This window comes from Boleophthalmus pectinirostris, unplaced genomic scaffold (genome assembly GCF_026225935.1).
Source record: "Boleophthalmus pectinirostris isolate CB_2022bp ecotype Guang Dong unplaced genomic scaffold, ASM2622593v1 HiC_scaffold_23, whole genome shotgun sequence".
In the NCBI taxonomy this organism is placed as follows: Eukaryota; Metazoa; Chordata; class Actinopteri; order Gobiiformes; family Gobiidae; genus Boleophthalmus; species Boleophthalmus pectinirostris.
The window spans coordinates 21,416,368-21,438,062 of NW_026571207.1; the positions used below are offsets into that span (position 1 = coordinate 21,416,368).

The following is a 21,695-nucleotide window of genomic DNA, read 5'->3' on the forward strand; positions in this document are numbered from 1 at the left end:
CCTGGTGCATTAGCCTGGTGTTCTATACTTACAAGTACCTCTTGTGATTTCACTTTACTCTTAGCGGTAGTAGTACTAGGTGGTGCAGAGTAGGACATACAAAGAACACAAATTAATTTTATCTTTTCAAGTGCCCAGCATTACAAAGTACCTGTGCGTAATACCTAATCTGTATTTCTTATTAATGATGCAAAATAACATGCCCAGTGCTGTCCCTGAGGAAAAGATATTACTGCTTACCTATGTGGTTACATGTGACCCCTGTTTAAAGGATTACTCTGCCTGCTGCCCAATGACATATGGTCAATGAAAAGTCATCTATTAGAGGAATACAGCTTGTAATAACAATACTGTGCAGGCTTAGCGAGCTGAGAAAAAAGAGAAAATGTGCTTTGATAAAATGAGATAACACAAGTTTGAGTTTTACTATGCCAACATTTAAAGCCAGATAACCAGGACTTTTTCAACGATTGTGAACAATTTTGAGATATTAACTATGTTACTACTTACATAAATTATGTTTAATAAATTGAAAAACATACAGGTGTTATGATGTTGTAGAAAGCAGATGTACCTCCAGACTAGACTAATTGTTTAGTTGACTTAGGGTATAACTTTTATGATTGAATAATGTACCCAATATATTTTGCATATCCATAAACTCACGTGGACATCATCAGAGACCTACTCAAGACATTTACACACAAAATTACTCTCAAAATTGCAAGTTAACTTGTAATAGTCTTTCAATCAATCAATTTTTATAGCTGAGGTATATTTTTATTACTTTATTTTTATGTATCTTTTCATTTTATTTTTACTTACTTATGTTTACATATACATTTATATAATTACCATATTTGACACCAGTCACTTGCTATTTTTGCTACTTATTTAGAATTTATTACCATTTATATTTTCTCTTTGTTATAATATATTGTGATGTGTAATTTACTGTGTCCAAGTAATTTCCCTTGTGAATCAATAAACTAAGTCTAAGTGTAAGTCTAATCCAAATACATGTAATTGCATACAGAATAAGGTTATATAGGGTTTCTTGGTTGAGTCAGGTACAGGTATACTGCATCATACTGAGTGGCCTTTGTAGAGTCTGTCTGTGTAAAAGGCTTTGATTTGCATATCTGCATTTGTGGCTGGGTCGGTGCGCTGTTTGAAGTGGGAGTCGTTTTTGTGGAGCATGACAACAGTGGGCTGAGGTACATGGAGCAGTGAAACCAAGCGCACAGGCAGCCAGAACTTTCTACAGCTTTATTTCCTTCTTATTTATTTAGTGAGTGCAGCCAGATACTAAAAATCGGAAACACACAGCGAAGCTGCACAGAGCCAGTCCAGAACACTATATCAGAACATTAAAGTGTTCATAAAAATATTTTGGATACAAATATTTGAAATAAATAAAAATGCTTAATTGTTTCTGTTTTAGCTGTAGATTAAATCATGCAAAGAAACACATTCCAGTTAGATATTACAAGTCCTATTATGTTGGCTCGTCGCGATAATGGCTATATCGACTTATCGTTCAATACGTGACAGATGGAACTGTATCAGTATTTATCGTGAGCATTTGTTGTTGTTGTTGTTGTTGTTGTTTTACTGGTGGGAATTTTTGGGAAGATTTGAGCTGTAGAATGTTAAATTATGAACTAAACCTATACAATCTGATTGTTTAAGTTTTGCTTTCTGCCATTTATTTATTGAGCTCATGTTTTTTAACAATATTGCACATTTAGATTACCTTTCTGGTGAATGATTCTACTTTATGATTTGGGTTCAAAATGATCGACTATATTTACTTCAGCAAAATATTGTACTTCAGAATTTGTTATCGTGTCAAACCTGGCATTGTACAGATATGTTGGTAGTTATACTCTTTAACACAAACACAGCATAAAGTTTTTTTTGTTCTTTTAACCTTATCAGGGGTAGGGTCTGTCACCTTGTCTCCATGAAGATGTTATTACTTTGAATTGAATGTTCCACAGAATGGCAAAGCAATAACATTTCCATTGATACTTTGCAGATCATAACATTCCCTGGGGATATGAAGCTAACTTAAAGCACTGCTCAGTTAAAAGCTCTGTTATTGAAGTTAGACTTAATCTGATCTGTGTTTTAACACAATCTGTTTTTAACAGTTTTTTTTTTTTTTACCTGTTTAACAACTCTCACACACACATACACACACAAACATACACACATAACATACACATAACCACATAAAATTAAACATACACACATAAAATTATAGTCACAAGCTAGTAAATATTAGTCAAGAGTTTTTCAGTTAGTCACTCTCTCCTTTTATGTTGACAATCAAACACCTAAACATAATCACATTACAGACTCCTGAAAATTAGTTCTTTTAAATCATTTTGTATTTTTCAGGCTATCTTAAAACTTTTTTGTCTCTGTTTGCTGATATATACATTGTTTCACCATGTCAACCACCAGCTTGATGTCACTGCAAAGTATCAATAGAGACAAGTAGTGCACTTTTACAGTGTCTAAAGAATCTACTTGAACTGATAATTTATCTTTTATAAGTGAGGAATCTTGGGCGTGAATCTCTCAAGATGGTGTTTTGTCTGTAAAGCAGCCAGTGGGTCCCTCTGTCTTTTTGATTGAAAGCTTATCCAAGTATTTACACCAGAGAGTTGTACAGAGAGGCATAACAGTGCTGTTTATCGGATTTTGCCATGATTGTCATAAGCTTTCATTTTCCATATATACCTTCTGACGTGACAACACTGCTCTGTCTCTTTACCACTGCCTCGATTTTATTAGGAACGCATCCCAGAAGGCTCAGAATCCATCCCACATCCACCGTAAGTCTCAAATTGATGTTAGTGCCGCTGCGTTCTTCGTGCCGTCCTCACAGTGGAAAAGATGAGAGCAGCGCCTTCAAATATCGGCTCAATTCTCCCTGGTATACGCTCAAGTGTGACCTCTCCAGGAATTTCATCAGCTTTCACATGTGCTTACTAACTGCAATCACATATGGCCTCTTCAGAATGTGGATGAGTAGAACAACAAGCACAACATACATACAAAACATGCACATTACCAATAAGGTGGTGGCCACCAGTCTGTTTGCATTTCATTTTATAGTCTGTCATAGTCATAGTCTGAGATGGAAGGCAGGGGGCGATGTCACTTTTGAGGAATCCAGTCATAAAATTCTAACCATTACTGTTTGGTAAAAGAAATTTGGGTGAAAAAGTGTCATAGCATGCCAAAAAGTTCTGGATTAACTTGTCTGCTTTGGTGCTAGGGTAGATTTCCATCCTTGTAGTTATGTAAATGCCACAAAATAATGCAAGCATATTTGCCTTGTTTGCAGCCAGTGATCAGATTATTTTGAAAATGGAGGCCCAGGCTGCCTTTGTGCTCTTTGGTTAGCAGCGTTGGCACGGCGATAGAGACAGCACACAAAACACTTGGTCAGAAAACAGATCCACACTTCCACTGGCGTCTGGGAGACTTGGATAAGGTGCCATTCATTAATGAGTTTACTTTTGGATACAAGCAAAACACAATATTTGGTATTTCCATTTTTCATTGTTATATAATTAGGTAAAACATTGTGACCACTGACAGATAAAGAGAAAAGCACTCAGTATCTCCTCATCAGATCATTCCATGAGGTATTTGTGAATAGAGACTGTGAATACATGGTTAAACAATACTGAATAAACTTAGCATGCATACACACTATAGTGTGATAAATGTATTTATCAGTTATGACCCAGCAGCTTATCATGTTGTTTCATGACTCTTTTCCTCAGTTCTTTATTGTGTTTTTGCCAGTGTCTGTGGATGTTTGGCACATCTGGCCAGTTATGTAAAAAATTTGGCATTCAGTCCTGGGCCTTAGCCAGTCTTAGCCTTAGCTTTAATTTGAGTTTGGCCTGACTGATTGAGCTGATCATGATGAATACATGATGGTTTAAAGATAATATTGCTGTTTCCTCATCACAAACATACCTGGAGTTGTGCTTTGGTTTCATTCACACATGTTTAACACACAAACCCTGCATATTTAGTCTGAGTTCTTCTCTCAAACTGAAAAAAGGAAGTGCTCCACTGTCTTTTTAAACTCTTTACACTTTCACTAGAATCATTTGGATCATTTCAATCCTGAAACTGCCAATCTTTACCTCTCTAACTTGTAAACTAGCACTAAATGACATCACAAGGTGGAGCAAAGCGTTTTGAGCTTTGGAGATGTAAACAGCCTAATGATACAGGAGGTAAAAGCATTATAGGGTTAGGGTTATGGCTTCAATTTTACAAGAGTCCATTATGTGTATAAGACCTTTAAGAAGGAGCATTGGAGACAGAGAGATAGATAATGCTTAAAAGAATGCTTTGCTGTGTGTCCAGTAGACAAATATTAGCAAAGGTTGACTAAAGGACAGTAAGAATGTTGGCTCGATTAGTGTTAGCTCTCCCTAATTGTTAATTGGAATGAAATCATTCTAAAAGTTGCATTTCTTCACCAAGCAGAGAAAGAACTAGAATATTTTCATGATGTGATTTGTAGTCTGAATGTGTTGCATCTTTGTCCTTGATTTAATGGAGATTTTCAAAGTTGGAATGACTGCACAAATTCTGCCTGCTGAATAAAACCAATGGAAAGGCCTGAATGTTTCATCTCAGTAGTAGTAGCAGACCCCAGCTGGAGCTGAATGAAGGCACAGTCTGCTTTGACGTTTATGAGTGTTGGTTTTGAAACATGCCAGTCCAGTTGATTTAATACAGCGTGCTACACTGCATTGAGCCTTCCAGATTATATAAAAATGACAAGTGTATATGTGTACACTCATCATTGATTTGCCTCTTTGTTACCAAAACTGTTGCATATAAGACACATTCCCAGATTTACGGTACTGGGCTACAGTAATAACTACACTTAAAGTAGAATTAATAAAGCACATAGACTTTATAATGAACAGTTAATTAAGAATGATTCAGGCTTAGTAACTACTTAATTAATATCCTAACCCTTACTCCTGACCCTATCCCCTAATGAAACAGTTACTAAGCCTGAATCATTCTTAATAAACTGTTCATTTTGAATTAAGTCTTAGTTCATGCTTCAGTTATTGCAAAGTTGCACCCATTGTACTGCTGGACAAGAGCTACAGATGGGAGCAGCATAGCGGTTTTCCTCTTATAATGACTGTATGGGGGTGGATGGGGGCGGGTCAAATGCAGAAAACAGACTTCCCTATGAGGATGATAAATACCAATTTACCAATAACAAATGTAATTTTGAAGAACAAAACACTTGAAAATGGTTTTCAGTCTCAAGATTTCAGCAGACAAAATGGTTAAAGTTAAAGGTGAATTAGATTCTGTCTGTTCCCACGTCTAATGAGTTCAGCTGAGGTAAACGTCTGCATAGTTCTTTGACTTTTTGTCTCTGAGAGTTTGTGTATTGAAACAGTTGCAGGCTCCTCAGACACATTTGTGATCAGTGCTTATTCTCTCTCAGGTCAAGATGCCACGCTTCATCTGACGTTAGATGTTTCAAGCTCTGTGGATGCCTTTGTTGGACTAACTACCATTAGAACTGACTGAGGAGAGTCAGAAGGTCTGTCTATAAATTGCTATCGGCTCCTTCTTTTATCACAGACAGTCTCTCCCAGGAACATGGACGTGTAGGAGTCCATTGGCTTTGTGGTTAGATTTTCAACAGTTCCTAATTACTTCTCTACAAATGGGATGACAGTATTTAGTGGTTAGAGCCCTCGTCAACCAGCCTGAAGGTTGGAGGCATGTTCTGTATTTGTGTCCTTAGGCAGGACACTTCATCCATCTTGCCTAGTGAGAATGTGTGATTGGCGATGGTTGGAGGGGTTGTTGATGCAGAATGGCAGCCTTGCTTCCATCAGTCTACCCCAGGGCAGCTGTGGCTGTAAAAGTAGTTTACCATCATTGAGCGAGTATAGGCGTATGGTGGCGCTCCTGAATGTGTGACCTTGCAGTCTCTACAGAATTGCTCCTCAGAGATAAATAAAGTTTTCTAAAGCTAAACCTAAACTATCCTATAGTACAAACTGATGCCAAACATGCCTGAAATGTTGCAGAAGAGCAGAGCAAACATTAATCTGTTCCAGACTTACTAGAGTTAATTATCATCCTTGATCTTAAGACATTGCATTTAGATTGTCTTGAAACTGAAATCTTTGTAAACACTTTTTCTGTTGAATCATTGATCTGCTAACTAGTAATCATCCAGTTCCACCCAAGTTGTTGTTATTTTAGGAAATACTTGGAATACAATGTTTTTTTGTTTTGTTTTTTTTACATAAAAGCACTTCATCTGCTTTTGCGTGTTTCACTTTTACGAGACCCCTCCCTCTCCGCTCCTCCTGTCCTGACTTCAACCCTCCTTAAGTTGTATTTATTATTAGTCCGCAAAGCCACGCTGATGAGACGGTCGATATTTTGTGGGGCTGATGTGGGAGAAGCCGGGCGCTCTCTCCTCTGTGCCCGTTCCTCTGTCCCCTGGCACAGGTAAAGACATCAAAGTGCTGTGGACACATGAAGCAACCAGAGGGGAGCAAGATGTCCTCCAAACACACCCTCCACTCACACAGTCCTATGTCCTTCCAATGTCCTGATTAAAAAGTTTGACCCAACATATTTTATCTCAGTTAGAAATTAGTGTTATCGCAGTCTCATATGCAGCGTGGGCACTTCTGAAACTGAAATTAAAAATCTTTACTGTTGGGAATAGTAAAGGTGCCCCTCTCTGGAAAACTTCAAACGCTGTTATCAGTTTGTAGAGATCAATTTAGCAAAGTTCATTACCCTCACAACTCAAAATAGATCCGAAATTAGATTAATTTTCATTTCAAGTTGAGGGCCTTTTTGAAGAAGAAACAGGCATGTAGTCAAAGGTGAGGAGAGTTTTAGTAATATTTCACACTACAGTGTCTAATAGAGCCATTAGTCATTAGAGGACGGAGAAGCCATCAAATAAATCTTGTGCTCGCTCGTGCTTTTAGACTTGGCTAAAACAGTACAACTATAAAAGGCTCTGTTTAAGAATGAAGCTGTTAAGTCCACCACACACAGCTCTGACCACATGGAAGGAGCTCCAGCAGACCCCTCAAGCATCTATGCCTCAGACTGGGCTTTTTGTTGATATTTTTCACACTTGGAATCAATAGCACTCATATTGTGTTGCCCTTTTAGTTTGCAATTGTATCTCAGTAATTTGGGGCGGTTGTATTGAAAGTCCACTACTTTGTTTTCATGGACAAATTATTGCTTTGTCTGAAATGTTTCATAGTGTTTTTATTACTCAAAAAGTCTTGAAAAATTACCATGGTAAAATTACATTCTTATTATGAGAGGGTCACTTCTCCACAGATCTGATTTGTAACTTGGTCTGGTATTGCTTCCATGCAGATACTCGGTATGATAAATGCCATACTGTGAAACTTTGCAGAAGTAATAACATATTCTTGGAGACAAACATGTGGTGAACTCTCCACCAGAAAAGTTATGTAGTGCACCTTTAAATTACAAACTACTATGATTTGCCTTAGTTTGAAATGACTTAAAATGAGAAAGTAAAATGAGGTTTTGTAAACAGTACATCTTGTGCTTATAATAGAATAATAGTTTTTCTAAACTACATCTCATATTTTAGCCATAGTAGTCTGTTCTTATATTATAATCTTATGTTCTTGATTTCCCAGGAGAAATAACATAATTGAGAGGTTACACAGCCCATAAAATTGACAGTGCATATACAGAACCTATGGCCACACTAGTTTCACTCCTTCACGTGACTAGATATCTTGTTTCTTTGACGATCCCGAAGTCTTTGTGATTTCACGTCTCCTCCTCGCTGCGTACCCTTTCCACTCAATTGGATATGCTTGACTTTTCATGCTTTAGCCTGTACTCAGTATGCACCACCATGAACCCAACTGTCCACCAAACCAATTTCATTTACCCACAAATTGAAAAGGCTCTGCTCATCTGCTGTATTTAAAAATGCATGGCCGTGGTTTTTGATGTGCGGCATGCATTTTCTGTGTGTTCCGTGTGTTGATCCATGGCTGCAGCAGATGGGAATAGCTGCCTCGCGATAACACCACCTCCAGGAACGTCCGGATTGCTTTTCTCTGTCTGCATAGTGGCTCTCCGATGGCTGTGTTACATTATAAATCATTTACACAGTCATTTTGGAATGCAATATCCTGCTCTAAATGCCGATGTTTCTGTGCTATTGTTATTGGAGAGAATGCTGCAGCAGGGATGCCCTAAACCTCAGAAATTGAAAATTGATCAGGCAGAGAGTGGGGAGGTTTGTCGGTGCAACTGTGGGCTTCACCCGGGGAGTGTTTTTTGCATTTACATAGTGCTATCTCTTGAGTCCTCCCCTGCCCCAACCCTCTGGTCAATCTGAAATGTGACCCCATGTAAGAGCCAGGACTGGGGGCTGGAATTTCAATGCCTATATGAGTACAATACCAAAGGGAGCTGTCAACAAAAATGCTACTATAAGCCGTGTTATGGTACATGACTCTGGGACTCAATTTGAGCTGTGCCTTTTCTGCAGATAATGCCACTGTTAACTCTCAATGTTAATAACCATCCCTAAAGATGATCTGCCTAAAACAGCTAAGGGTCCTATTAGCACTCTAGGCGCAACTTGACAACATTTAATTGCTGCATCAAAGTCATGGCATCATCTTGATTATAATTATCATAATAATAGATAATATCAGTAAGAGTTCTGTCATGTTTAGTGTTGGAGCTGTTTTATGTCCTGACAGATGAGTCGATAAAAGTGATGGTGGGTTTTCAGTGCAGTGTCATTCATTTCCTGTTTTTTTCTGCTTGCAGCACGGGATAGAAGAGCTGACAAGTGAGAGAGGACAGTGACTAAGGACCTCACGGGAGCCCAGACACGCAGTAGTGACTTTTGCCTGTTCTGCGCTGCCGGCCTGCAGTATCACAGCTGATGACTGTCCCAGAGCTCTCTGCACTGGAAGGCTGAGCAGTGTTTCTGCCGGGGCTGTGGGCCCTGTATGCTGGTCGCTCACAGTTGATGTCGCTCACAGGGACCATGTGGTTTTCTTCAAAGAGAAGTTATTGTTACTCTAAGAACTGGCATGGTGCCCACGTGTGCACCAACTTCAGCTCTTCCTTGTGGATACTATGTTTTTGTTGGTGCTTCATGGCAATAAAAAGCCAGAACTACCACCCCACTGTGAACACACAGTATGGTAAGCTGCGAGGGGTCAGGGTACCCCTACCCAGTGAGATCCTGGGGCCAGTGGACCAGTATTTAGGGGTTCCCTATGCTGCTCCCCCTGTTGGAGAGAAACGTTTCCTGCCCCCAGAACCCCCCTCCTCATGGTCAGGCATCAAGAACGCTACCCACTTTGCCCCTGTTTGCCCCCAGAACATCCACAATGCAGTGCCAGAGATTATGATGCCAATATGGTTCACCTTCAACCTGGATATAGTGACCACGTTCATACAGGACCAGCACGAGGATTGTCTTTACCTCAACATCTATGTTCCCACAGAAGATGGTGAGTGTATTGGGTAAACCACAACACACTTCTCTTTTGCTGTCCCTCTATCTTTTTTCAAAAGTTTCTCAATTTTGCGCATGACCTGTTGTCTGGCGCATGCCGTGTCTGTGTCCATCTCCTCCATCTTGACTGGACGAATCATTTAGTCTTTTCATCAACTCTCCCCTTTCATGCCACTGTTAGAGGTTCCTCTTTTGATGACCAAATAATCTATATTTTAAATAACAAAAATGATTTAAATCCTAAAAGAAAGAGATTGGAAGTTCTCGGTGCACCTCCCACCCCTCACTGTCTTGACTGTCCTGGGGAATCAGACGCCTGCTCCATAAGTGAATGACCTTTAGGGTTGGTGAAATGTTCTCTGGTACAGAGGAGGCCCGTGGCATCAGCCGTTACTATGTAAGACCCTTTACACTCCTGTTCTCGTCCTTGCACAAAACCAAAGGGCTCACATTGATTGGTCTGCAGCAGCTAAAAAGTCTGGAAAGTTTTAGATTTATTACTGTTGATACTTTTAAGCAGCTCCCATTATTACACCACTTAAAGGAGACCCACACAGCAAAATGGCTTTAAAATGTTAAGTGCCCCAAAATGGACAATGTCAAATAACACTTTGGGTTATCCGATTAGAAAGTTAAATGTCTCTTTGCAGAGGTCTGTGTGGCTGTATTGGGTCTTAAATAGAAGTGCATGTGAATATGGGCTTCCTTCGTCCCAGGTTGCAGCAAATTCATTCCACCATTTTGGAATATTTCTGCAGTTACACCCCAGTTACTTTCTCAACAGGTCCTTTTGTTGTTCTTGTCATTACTGACTGGGTATTAGGGGTGGAGGGGAGATGGGTTTTACAAAAATGATTGGAATCGGTTGTTGCATGTTACCTGCTATCTTTTCCAGAGCTCGCTGTTATTTTGTAGTTTTCCCATTCATTTTACAGTCAAAAGAATATCCAAGGAATGTGCCAGGAAACCCAACAAGAAAATGTGTAGAAAAGGAGGTATGTAAAACAAATCCATACATGCAACGAAAAAGGAGGATTTTGAGTGAAAGCCCAGAGCAAGTGGGATCAGTGCATCCTTCCAAAGCCGGCAATGTCACCAGCTATCAAGTCCCAGATCAGAGTGTTAATTGGGATGAGCGTGGGACCTGTGAGTCATGTGTGAGTGAGTGCTAGTGCTGTGTGCATATGTGCTTAATGGAGGGAGGTTGTAGTCATTGTGTGTAGGCCTGTCACGATAAATACTAAATCCACTTCAATACATAGCAGATAGAACAATGTTTCTGGGGGGGTTAATATTTATCGTGGGAACATTTTTTTTTTTCTAGTGGGAAAATTTGGGTCAATTTTCTGTACTACAACCAGATTTGGCTCATTATAGATAACTAAGATAAGTTAAAGGTGCACTATGTAACTTTTCAGCTGGTGGTTCCACAGTATGACATTTAAGAACTCTACCTTACATTTATTCAATTACAGATGGTTTTATAGCTCAAAAATTCCTTGAAAAACAAACATTCTGACTGTGAGCGGGGTTGCCTCTCCACAGATCTGGCCTGTAATATGGTCTTGAAGATAGAAAGGTTTAATACCATACTATGAAACATTCCAGACAACGCAATAACATCACCATGGTGAAAAGCTTTTGACAGAGTCTATAACTGAGAAGTTATGCAATGCACCTTTAAATGTTTAACCATTCTGTTTATTATTATTTATGGCAGCTCCTGTTCTTCAAAACACATGCACATTTAGAATATGTTTTGGGGGGGATAATTTTGCTTCATGGTTTGATTTCAGTATTATCAATAATCGTCTATATTTACTACAACAAAATATCAATATCTGACTTTAAAAAATTATCATGACAGGCCTAGTCATGTGAAAGAGTGTGAAGAAAAAAAAAACAAAAAAACATTTCATGTCAAGACAATGATTGCAATTTTTATTTTATATTTTATTTTCATGGCTAAAATGTCCCATAAGAATTATAAGGATGTAATATAGCAACATTTGGTCAGTTTATGGAACTAAATCTGAAACTAATGTTCGTGTGTCATGTCCTGGCTGCACAAACAAAACATTTTTCACATGTTTTTTTTAGGCCCGTCACGATAATTACTATGTATTTGTAATATTGGGAACATTTTTGTTATTTTTGTTGTAATAAGATTTGAGCTGTAGAGGGTTGAATAAGTAACTTTTATGATGATAAAAATAATAAAGTCTATTTTTAATGAGATTTCTCCTGCTTTGTGTCAGTAACATAAAGAAGATTCAATATAACCATTTACACTGATATTATATTTGTAGCAATATAATGATTTACTGATACTTCAAAATGTGTTATCGTGACAGGCCTATCATTTGTAACATGTAGTAAATTCCTGAAAGTATTTACCTTACACTTACTGTCTTGATTTCTATTATGTAAGAAAATACATAAAATAAGCATTGTAATATAAAAATAGGGTGCTGTATTTTGAACATCACCAAAACATGACCAAATGTTGTTTTAAATGAGATTAGTGCCTTAACTCAAGTTTCTTAACTATATGCTACTTTTTAAAATGTCTGCTTTATTTTTAAACAAAATGTGAGACCTTTCTGTAAAAAAAAAAAGACTGGATGATTAAGTCAGAAGCAGAATATCCAAAAAGTCAAATTTGCATATGACTTAAGTTTGAATTCACTCTTCAACAGCTTTTATTAGATGTATTTGTTAAACTTGACACCTGGGCTCATCTCATCTTTTGCTGTTAATTAAATTTACACACAACTTTGAGCTACCTTTCTATTATATTCATTATTCAGGCTTGTTCAAATAGAAACCATTTATCCAGCAAAAACCCATAACTGCCCAAACCCGTTTGATCAGCCCATGCTAAATCTTACAGTCAGTAATAACAGAGAGAGTCTTCTGAAGCCAGCCTGAAGGCTCGTAATAGTTTTCTATGAGTGATCCTGGGCATAGCCGTGTACAGTAAAGCTCCGGTTTGAGCTGGGAGAGCGCTGGAGTTGATTTCCACTGAGGCTGAAGCAGATGTTAGCTTTACTATTCGCTCACATTTAAAACTCATTTTTAGAGACGGACTGACCCTCCAGGCGTTTCTGCTTCTGAATTAGTCCCGGTTGTGGAATATAGCCAGAAAAACCTCTTTAATATTTCCCCTTCCATTTAAAAATTTCAATTATCTTCGTCATGTTTGATAATGAGAAAAGGGCTTATCCAAACCTTATGCTGTTTTGTGATACATGACGAAGAACATAGGTTCTGACTGTGTTGCCTTCTGTTTCTACAAACTTAATTCACAGGGAACACTTTCACAATCATATACTGCTCCTGCTAATCCTGGTTTATGTTGAATTAGCAGTGCAAATGGAGCATCATTTAATCATCTCGCCCAATAAGTTGCACCTCAGCAGTGCACTCTGCTTACTAAATAGGTTAAAAAACTTAATCTGTTCATCAATTCTATCTTCTCTAGATTTAAATCCATGTTTCCAACTATTCAAAAGTCATGTTTCACAAAACATTCAAAACATGTTCTGTGTGTAATATTCTTTGCTTTTATTAAACCAAAGATTGTAATTTGAGTCATGTACAAGGCATCTTCAAAAATTCACTTTCACACAGCAGCAGTGCAGGATAAAGAGACTGACTATTATGAACAAAGCTCTGTTTGACTCCTGATTAAATGGTGTGATTGTTGCCAAGCAACAGGATGCAGTTGTAACATCAGAGGTAAATGACCCTCTTACCTTGCACAAAGAACGTTTGTTGGTGATGCCTATCAAGATAGAAGAAAACAAAACTCACCCACCTCATTAAATGCAAGACATGTGATGAAAGAATAGAGGGTATATTCAAGATGAGTTTAAGCATCGTACATAAAGGCCTACAGGACATGACCACCGACTTGACTTGAAACAGTGGGTGTGTTTTTAACCCATGGTACCTGGATTTCATACCGTGAAAGGGAAAAAATAGGTATTTTATGTGGCCCTAACTTGTTCGTAGCTCTCACAAACCCTTTGAAATCCTATTCACATGTATGAATTTTTGGGCTGGGGCACAGCTTTAGAACAGCATTTTCAGGAGTGATGAATTGACCACCCCCCAGCACAGTCAGCCAGCTCTCACACAGCACTATGGGCTCAACACAGGGGCGACAAATGACAGAGACCAGCGTCCCTCATCGCAACAATTTAAAAACCCAACACACGCAGAGTGATGAACTACAGTGACCAGCAGCAGCTACACAGATCATGCTCTGGTCCAGGGAAATTGCGAGTTTTCTACAGATTTGATTGGCTGTGAAATTTAAGGGAATTATGGAATGAAAGCTCTAAGTATGAAGCCACTAGACCTGTAAGGTTTTTGTATGAATAATTGACTAATTATAGTGTGTTTTTCTGTGTGTGTGTGTGTGTGTGTGTGTGTGTGTGTGTGTGTGTGTGTGTGTGTGTGTGTGTGTGTGTGCGCGCGTGCGTGTGTGTATATATAAAATGTGTTTCTCACCTTCCACGGTGGTAGGTCTCTCTCACCCTCATTGAGCTCGGGTCCTCTACCAGAGGCCTGGGAGCTTGAGAGTTCTGCGCAGTATCTTTGCTGTTCCCAGTACTGCACTTTTCTGGACTGAGTTGTCCGTTGTTTTTCCCGGTATCTGTTGTAGCCAGATACCAGTATGGGGGTTACAGCCCCAAGTGCTTCGATCACCACAGGCACCACTGATGCCTTTATTTTATATATATATATATATATATATATATATATATATATATATATATATATATATATATATATATATATATATATATAGCTCCCAGGCCTCTGGTAGAGGACCCGAGCTCAATGAGGGTGAGAGAGACCTACCACCGTGGAAGGTGAGAAACACATTTTTATATATATATATATATATATATATATATATATATATATATATATATATATATATATACCATGATTATTATGTTATATATTATGTTGACTCTGTTTTGTGTCAAAAATCTGTGCTGATTTTGATTTTGGCAGTTCTCATGTCAATTCAGAAACTCTCTGATTGGCTGTAGTGTTGGCAATAGCAAGAAAAGTTGAAAATGTTCACAGACCCACATCAGCACAGAGAGAGACAATTTTCACATTGTCGCACAGGTCCCACTGAAAATGAACAGAGAAGCAGCAGCGATGCCACTCCCCATGTGTGGAGCCCATTATACAGCGACACATTCAGGCCACATGATTCTTTCATCCGTGTTGATGATAGAAATGTTTACAATTACAGCCAGACAGTGAGAAAGCAGTCTTATTTACTCTATGGGTAAAACGTTTAACTCATTTAAAAGATAGCATGCTTGTGGAAAAGGCAGCATCCTATTATAGAAATGAGTAAACGTTGAAACCAGAAACATTTGGACATTAACTCAATTGGTGCCCCAACAGTCTTACATTTAAAATTGATTAAGCTGCGGTGATCAATCGATGCTAAAGACTGAATTATGACTTTTGCATGCTCTGTTAGGGTGGATGGATCCCACTGAATGTACATTTTATAGACATCATTAAAGAGCGGACCACCTTTTCTAGGCTCAAACACCAGACTGTGAGGGCTTTGACCATTGCTGTAAAGGTCATGTGCATATGGACCTTGTGCCAGATCAGCATGTCTTTGAACTGGCCCCTACAGTCTCTGTGTGGAGGCACTTGGAGTGTGTGTAAGCTCCTCTGGATCTCATTGGTCTGAATAGAGACAATAGTGTGTTGGAACACATAGGACGCTCAAGGAGGTTTGAAAGAACAGCTCAAAATTTATCTTGAGATTTTTACCTTGTTAAATCCATAGACCAAATTTAAAACTTAGTTATGAGAGGCTCGATCAGGCCGAATCCAGTTTTATAAGATTTAGAAATATATAAACTTTAGAAATCAAAGACAGGAAAAAGCTGAAAGAAACAAGATAGAAGACAGTGAAAACATTTATTTATAAAGAGCTAATGGAATAGTAGTAAAAATCTGGGTAAATTAATTTTATATGTAATACTTAAAAATTTGATTAAGAGCACCCCAGGTGAAGTCTTTGCCAATAGCAGGAGGCCAGGAGCCATTCCAAAGCCTTAACATAATGTAGTGCCAGTAAACTGTGGCCAGACCTGTAGATTAAGCACCATCAGTGACACTGGCATTGTTCCTCACACCAGATGACCTCATATTCTATGGAGCTGCGAAAAATGTGAAAAAGCCCAAATCCCGGTTAGACTTTGTCTGGGCCACAGCAGACAGTAACACACCATGGTAATCCCGTTGGTTGGCCGACTCAGCACTGCCACAAGAGGGGAGGGGCTGCTCCCTGAGAGCAAATCTGTACTCCCCACATCTCTGCAGGCTCTGAAACTTTCCAAAAGGACTAGAACAATCCCTGCCTTGTGTGGTGCGACATATACACTGTTTAATGTGAGGGGTATTCTGTGATGTTTTTTAACATCTATCTATCATCTGCAGGCTGTAGTCATGCCTAAGATGGGGTCATGCACTGATTCAAATGCTGGACATGGCCAAAGCAGGAAGTTTCTATTCAAAGGGCTCCTGCTGCTGTGCTGTCCAGCCTCCACAGTGGGCCCAGGCTCAGGGTCTGTGTTGTGTTCTTTGTGTGTGCTCCACTGAGTGTGAGGGCTCTGCCTCTGCATCTAAAAGTGAGACAAATGAGCACCAGGGCACGTGTTTATGGACACACAGTCTCTGTGGTTATAAACTATTTACTTTGCTATAGTTTTAAATTCTCCACAGGTTGCCTGACCAACTCTTTTTTCTATTCTGTAATAAAGACGCTCATCTGGATTAAAATTGTGCAATTATTCAAATTTGTATCAAATCAAATGCAGATTGCATTTATTGACTTGAAAAAATTGGCATGAATTCTAACCTGGTTAAATAAAAGTCAAATAAATTAAGAATATCGCTCAACCTTCTGCTGTCCCAAACATGGTGGAGCATTTAGTTCTTTTTCTTTGGCGTTCTTTCATATTGAACTCTAAAATGCTTTTTTTTTCTTCGCACTTCTGCCTTTCTCTGTGAGGACAGCAGCCAAAGTCAGTTGTTAAAAAAACTTGCAGAAAAAAAGGATTTTTACAGCTGTTATATTGGCAACAAAACAGAGAAATTAGTCTTCTGTGTCTTTTTTCTTCTTTTTGAATTAAAGCACACATATCAAAACCATATCTATCTTATTTTTAACATTTACAGACATGGCCTTATTTTGCAATGAATGCAAATGAGTAATGTAACAGCTGGGCTCACAGTTACAGTATCGCAGTACGCAGTTTGAAGCCCCTCCAGTCTACCAATTAGAAAAGAATATTCAGGAACGCTATGATATAAGAACAAGAGATGAAATAGTTAACGAGAACATTGATGGAGCAATTAAAACTGTAGGAACCATCTAATTCCAAGAGTAAGTTGTGATTTAGCGCATAATAACACATGGCTTTGTAAGATAGTAGTCTTTTCTCTAACTGTCTATTCCTATTATCTCTCTCCAGAGCGCCTTGTCTGTTTCCCTTCCTCTTTTCAGTTGTATTTAGGGAGCAGCTGAAGCGCAGTGTGAATATTGGCTGTCCTTTACAGGCGGATTACAGCCTCCTTAACCTTTTAGCTGCATTCTCCATCATTCTCTCTTATGTGTCCCTCCCAAGCTGTTGCCTCACCTCCACTCACAGACAGACTGGTGATAGACAGGCGTGGAAAGGAGCGGGCAGCAGGACAGGTCTGTGCACCCTCCAAGTAAAATGGCCACCGGAGGATTGCAGACTGAATATATCTGCACCAATTGTCAAGGCTGCAACATTTCACATTTGACTAAGTCCCCCTCCGCTCCCTGACCTTTCTCATATTTAACTCGAAAGCCCATCTATTGTCAGTGAACCTCTTTTCTCGACCAGAGGAGAGGCTTCTAACATTCAGCTTTTCTACACTGTATTTGTGGAATCAGTCTCTGGGGTTTTGGAGTTCTTTTGGGTCTACAATACCAGGCTGAACCAGATGAACCAGGCTTCTGACAGTATTATTTTACCCCCAAATTTCATAAGACATCAAAAAGAAGAAAACATCAAGGAAAAATATTTAATGTGATTGAGAAAGTTACATTTTAGTAAAATTTTAATTGCAGATCTTTACTTCTTGTGTCATTTGTGTTTTGCAGTGTTTTAGAAAATTTTGCAGATTTTCTGTTGTACTGACACCTTGGCTTGACACCCTGCTGGATTAGTGTTACTTTATAATTGGTGCTTTTCAGATTGAAGAATGGGGTGATGTCATTCTCAAGCACCAATTTCCAATTTTTTATTATACTTATGTTACATTTTCATTAAAAAAAAATCAAAATGTAAAATCCATAAATGTGGATCTTAAATTAGTGACTGCTATATTAACAATTGTATTTTTTTTTAGACCTATACAATATTGTAGTGCCACCTGAAAACAAACAACCCTAAGTGAAATTCCTTTGTGTTGCACTTATGTGATGGCTATTAGCTATACAACTGAAATATTGTCTCAAACCAAGCATGATAAACTCTCCTCCCCTGAGCACTAAACCTGTATTTTCCCCTCATACCTTTGTAGAAGCAGTGCAGATTCTAGCTGCAGTAGTAGCGTGTAGTATATTCACATTGACTGGGGCCCACTTTGAATGGCTGAAGGTCATACATAGGCGTAGTGCTGAGTCACACTCCATGTCAGGCACCCATTATGGATGGTGCTTTGACACACAGAAGCTCACAGACAGCTCGATGTGGAGTGACAGAGCTTCCCTGTCCACACCTGCCAACCAATCTATGCTGTCTGAAGTACTATCACTCAATAACTGTTACCACATCAACGGACTCCAGAGCTCCCAAACCAGATCTGCTAATCAGGCTTAAGCAATGGGCAACAGGTACTCGCTTTGCTCTCTTATTTCTCCTTGAGTAAACTATTTAATTCTTCACTGTAATAAAAAAAAAAAAAAACATCACCATGTACTACACTTCCTGGCTTTATTGACAATTTTTTTTTTCTGAAAATAGACCATAGAGTGCATTCAGAAAACATTGGGACTAGAACAAAATATATAACTTATTTTACCTCTTTTAGGTCAGATTTACAGAGTTAAGTCTTGTATATTCATTTATATGGTTTGCATCAGTAATAACCTCAGAGTATTAAATAAATTATATTATCTTAGTATAGACACTGTTGAAAAATAGCATTAACCCCTCTGTCAAGCCTTTGCAGATTTATAATCTGGTGGTGGAACACAATTGAATCTGCATGCTATATTTGTAGTGAGTGTGGAGCCCCTGGAGGGTGAAATGTTCACACTCATATGAATCACAAGGACAACAGCTCTTTACCTGTTGTTGAGGGCAAAGACGCAGGCTAAAGTCTGTGCACACACCACTGAATAATATACATGATAGTACAAGTACTGCTGTGAATCATTCAGGCATTAGAGTTACCTCAAGGGCTGGGTCCAGGCTGGGTTTGCTCATATCCAAAATCAGATTTGAAATGTAATCTTGCTGAAAATGTATTCATTAGTTTTTAAAATTATAATCAGCAATATAACGTCTGAATTAACCTGACAAAAAGCCAGTCTGATGTAAGGTCTGGGCTAGCCGTTTAACACCCATACAATCTGCACTGCAACTTCTTTTCTGCCTTGTGTATGACTCAAATATCTTTTTGAAAAACACAAACTGTTGTATAAAGATGGTTTAAATTTTTACTATATTTAATGTCTAGGATATATATCTGTGCTTTTGATGTATTGTATTTCAGTATGTATCTGTATCTGCATTGAACTGCTTTCCCATTGTTATGTGGTTATTTTGAATTTCCCTGTTTTTTCTATGTCTCTTCTTGCTCCAACAATAGGGTCCCATTCAAAAAAACAGAACGGGGATTTGTCGGATAACGACGGTGATGAAGACGAAGGTATTTGTTGTGGTGAACAAAGATAATGCATGATTTCTCTAGATTTGTCATTACTGTTTAATTTTTGGTTAATTTTCAATCTTTCAAATTTATTGTTTATTCATTTTTGTTACATGATTTAGAAATTTGAAAAAGCTGAGACACTGTAAATAATGAATTACAATACAATGTTAATTTCAAACAAATCTTTTTTCTCAAACGAATTAACCAACATTTATAGTATATTTGCATTTATCAGTTTGAAATACTTTATTCCAATGCCTTATATATTGTTTACTGTGAATTTCATTCAGTTTCTACACAAAATTTACAGTGTACTAACTTTTTCAGACAAACTTTTCATCTAAACCTCTTGAGAAGAGTCTTGAAGAGTCACCAGAAGCATGCCACACTCCTGTTACAGATGTTTCTAAATTTAACCATGGAGCTTCTCAGTGATTGACTTTGGAGTTAGATTAAATCTTGTAGCTGTCTGGAGAGATTAAGCCATTTCATTATAGCCTGCGCTGACGGGAACAAGTGTTATTAGCAGGGCAGAGCTGGTGGCAGGAGCAGTCGTATCTCAAGGTGTGGCCGGCGGCACCATTTGCGATGCTAATGTCAGAGGAGAGTAGCGCAGTGTAATAGCACGCTGTTCTCCAGGTTTCTGCAGCACATTCAGATGAGGAGAGGCAGTTCACGAGTGCTGCTGGAGAGGATTATAGAAGAGGTGTAGAAAATGGGAAGTTGCCGCTCAGCAATCGCATTGTTCACTTTCCATATTTATCTTGGGATATTCCTGGCTCAGGGTGGATCTTTGCCTCAGATTAGAGACGAGAGACGATTCTCGTGCTGCAACAGAAACGGCTTAAGCCTCAGAATCAGAATCAGGAGCTGGGTGCAGCCCCTGCCCTTGTCTCCCCCCCGCCTGTGTATAGGGCAAGTGATGCAAGCTCCTTCTGAGATTGAACTGTTCACGTTTACTTAGGGGAATGTGATTTTAAAGGCTGCTTGAAGCCTATACATCATTCAGCAGGGCAAGAATTCAGATAAGTTATCCAGCAGTTTAGAGACAAAGTGCTCTTTCCCATTCATTCTTGATAAAAGACCAATAAAATGTTTTTATGTATGTGTTTACATAGTTTTAACAGTACCTATAGATTTCATAGATGTATGGTTTGTCGTGGATCATATATATCTCATACTATTGCTTAATGCAATTGTGATTTCTATATGTGCAATATTTTCTAACATGGTCATGAAATTTAAACCATTGTATCTCTTCTTCTCAGAGAATGACATCACCTGGGTAACTGCTGAATCCATAGAGTCAGGCATCACTCATCAAAAATAATACATATATTGGAATAAAATAGTAATTCTTCATAGTACAAGGTCTTCATACCTTGTTCTATAGTGTTTCCTTGACATCCAAAACCTTTACTTTCATTGGGCTCATTATTATGCTAATTATATGGAAGAGATACAGTTAGATTTTTCCAAATCAATTCCCAACATGGAATTGATTAGCTCTCTGTTGTCAGAACATGCTGCTTATTTTAATAATTGTAGTATCTCATTTGTGGTTTATGTTAATTCCTTCATGTGATTTGTATGGCTGTCTGCTAACTAACAAGTCTCATATGAAAATGTTCACAGGCTTACACTGGAATTTTCCTATATGTTGAACACATCTCAGTGGAGTTCGGAGTGTTGTAGTTTCCTTGGCAATTAACAGTGTATGTATATATATATATATATATATATATATATATATATATATATATATATATATATATATATATATACACCCATGAATAGTTTCTAGTAGTGTATATACCTTTACATCCACCTGCTCCTATGTTCCCGTGGCCGTGGCCCGTGGTGAATCTTCTTCCTGTTAGCCGGTGGGCCTCTCTCCATCAGCCCGCCCTTGATCACAGAACAGGAAGTGTTGCCATGGCTCCACTTTGACACACAGGTGTTTCCTCATTCAAGCCCAGGGCAAGCTGTTGAAATTCAAGCCAAACTCTGGCTCTCTGGGTGCCTCTCCTCTGTGCACCGTGCCTGTTTCCCTCCCTTCAAGCTAACCCACATGCGTCAGCCAGTGCAGCCTTAAGTCCGTTCAAAATCGCTGACAAGTGCCGATCCCATTGTC

General features: G+C 38.6%; 1 protein-coding gene across 5 annotated transcripts in view; it reads left to right on the forward strand.

Annotated features, from left to right (window-relative positions):
• Positions 1 to 9,115: 9,115 nt before the first annotated feature.
• The window catches only part of nlgn3a (neuroligin 3a), a 129,349-nt gene continuing 116,769 nt past the window's right edge, over positions 9,116 to 21,695 (forward strand). For 2 of the 5 annotated variants that reach the window (XM_055159297.1, XM_055159298.1), the window contains exon 1: positions 9,116 to 9,587. In XM_055159297.1, the coding sequence (XP_055015272.1) occupies positions 9,116 to 9,587 (472 nt within the window). Of the gene's footprint in view, positions 9,588 to 10,527; positions 10,588 to 10,754; positions 10,769 to 19,498; positions 19,559 to 21,695 lie in introns of all 5 variants that reach the window. The other 3 variants (XM_020928243.1, XM_055159296.1, XM_055159295.1) reach the window with 3 other exon arrangements.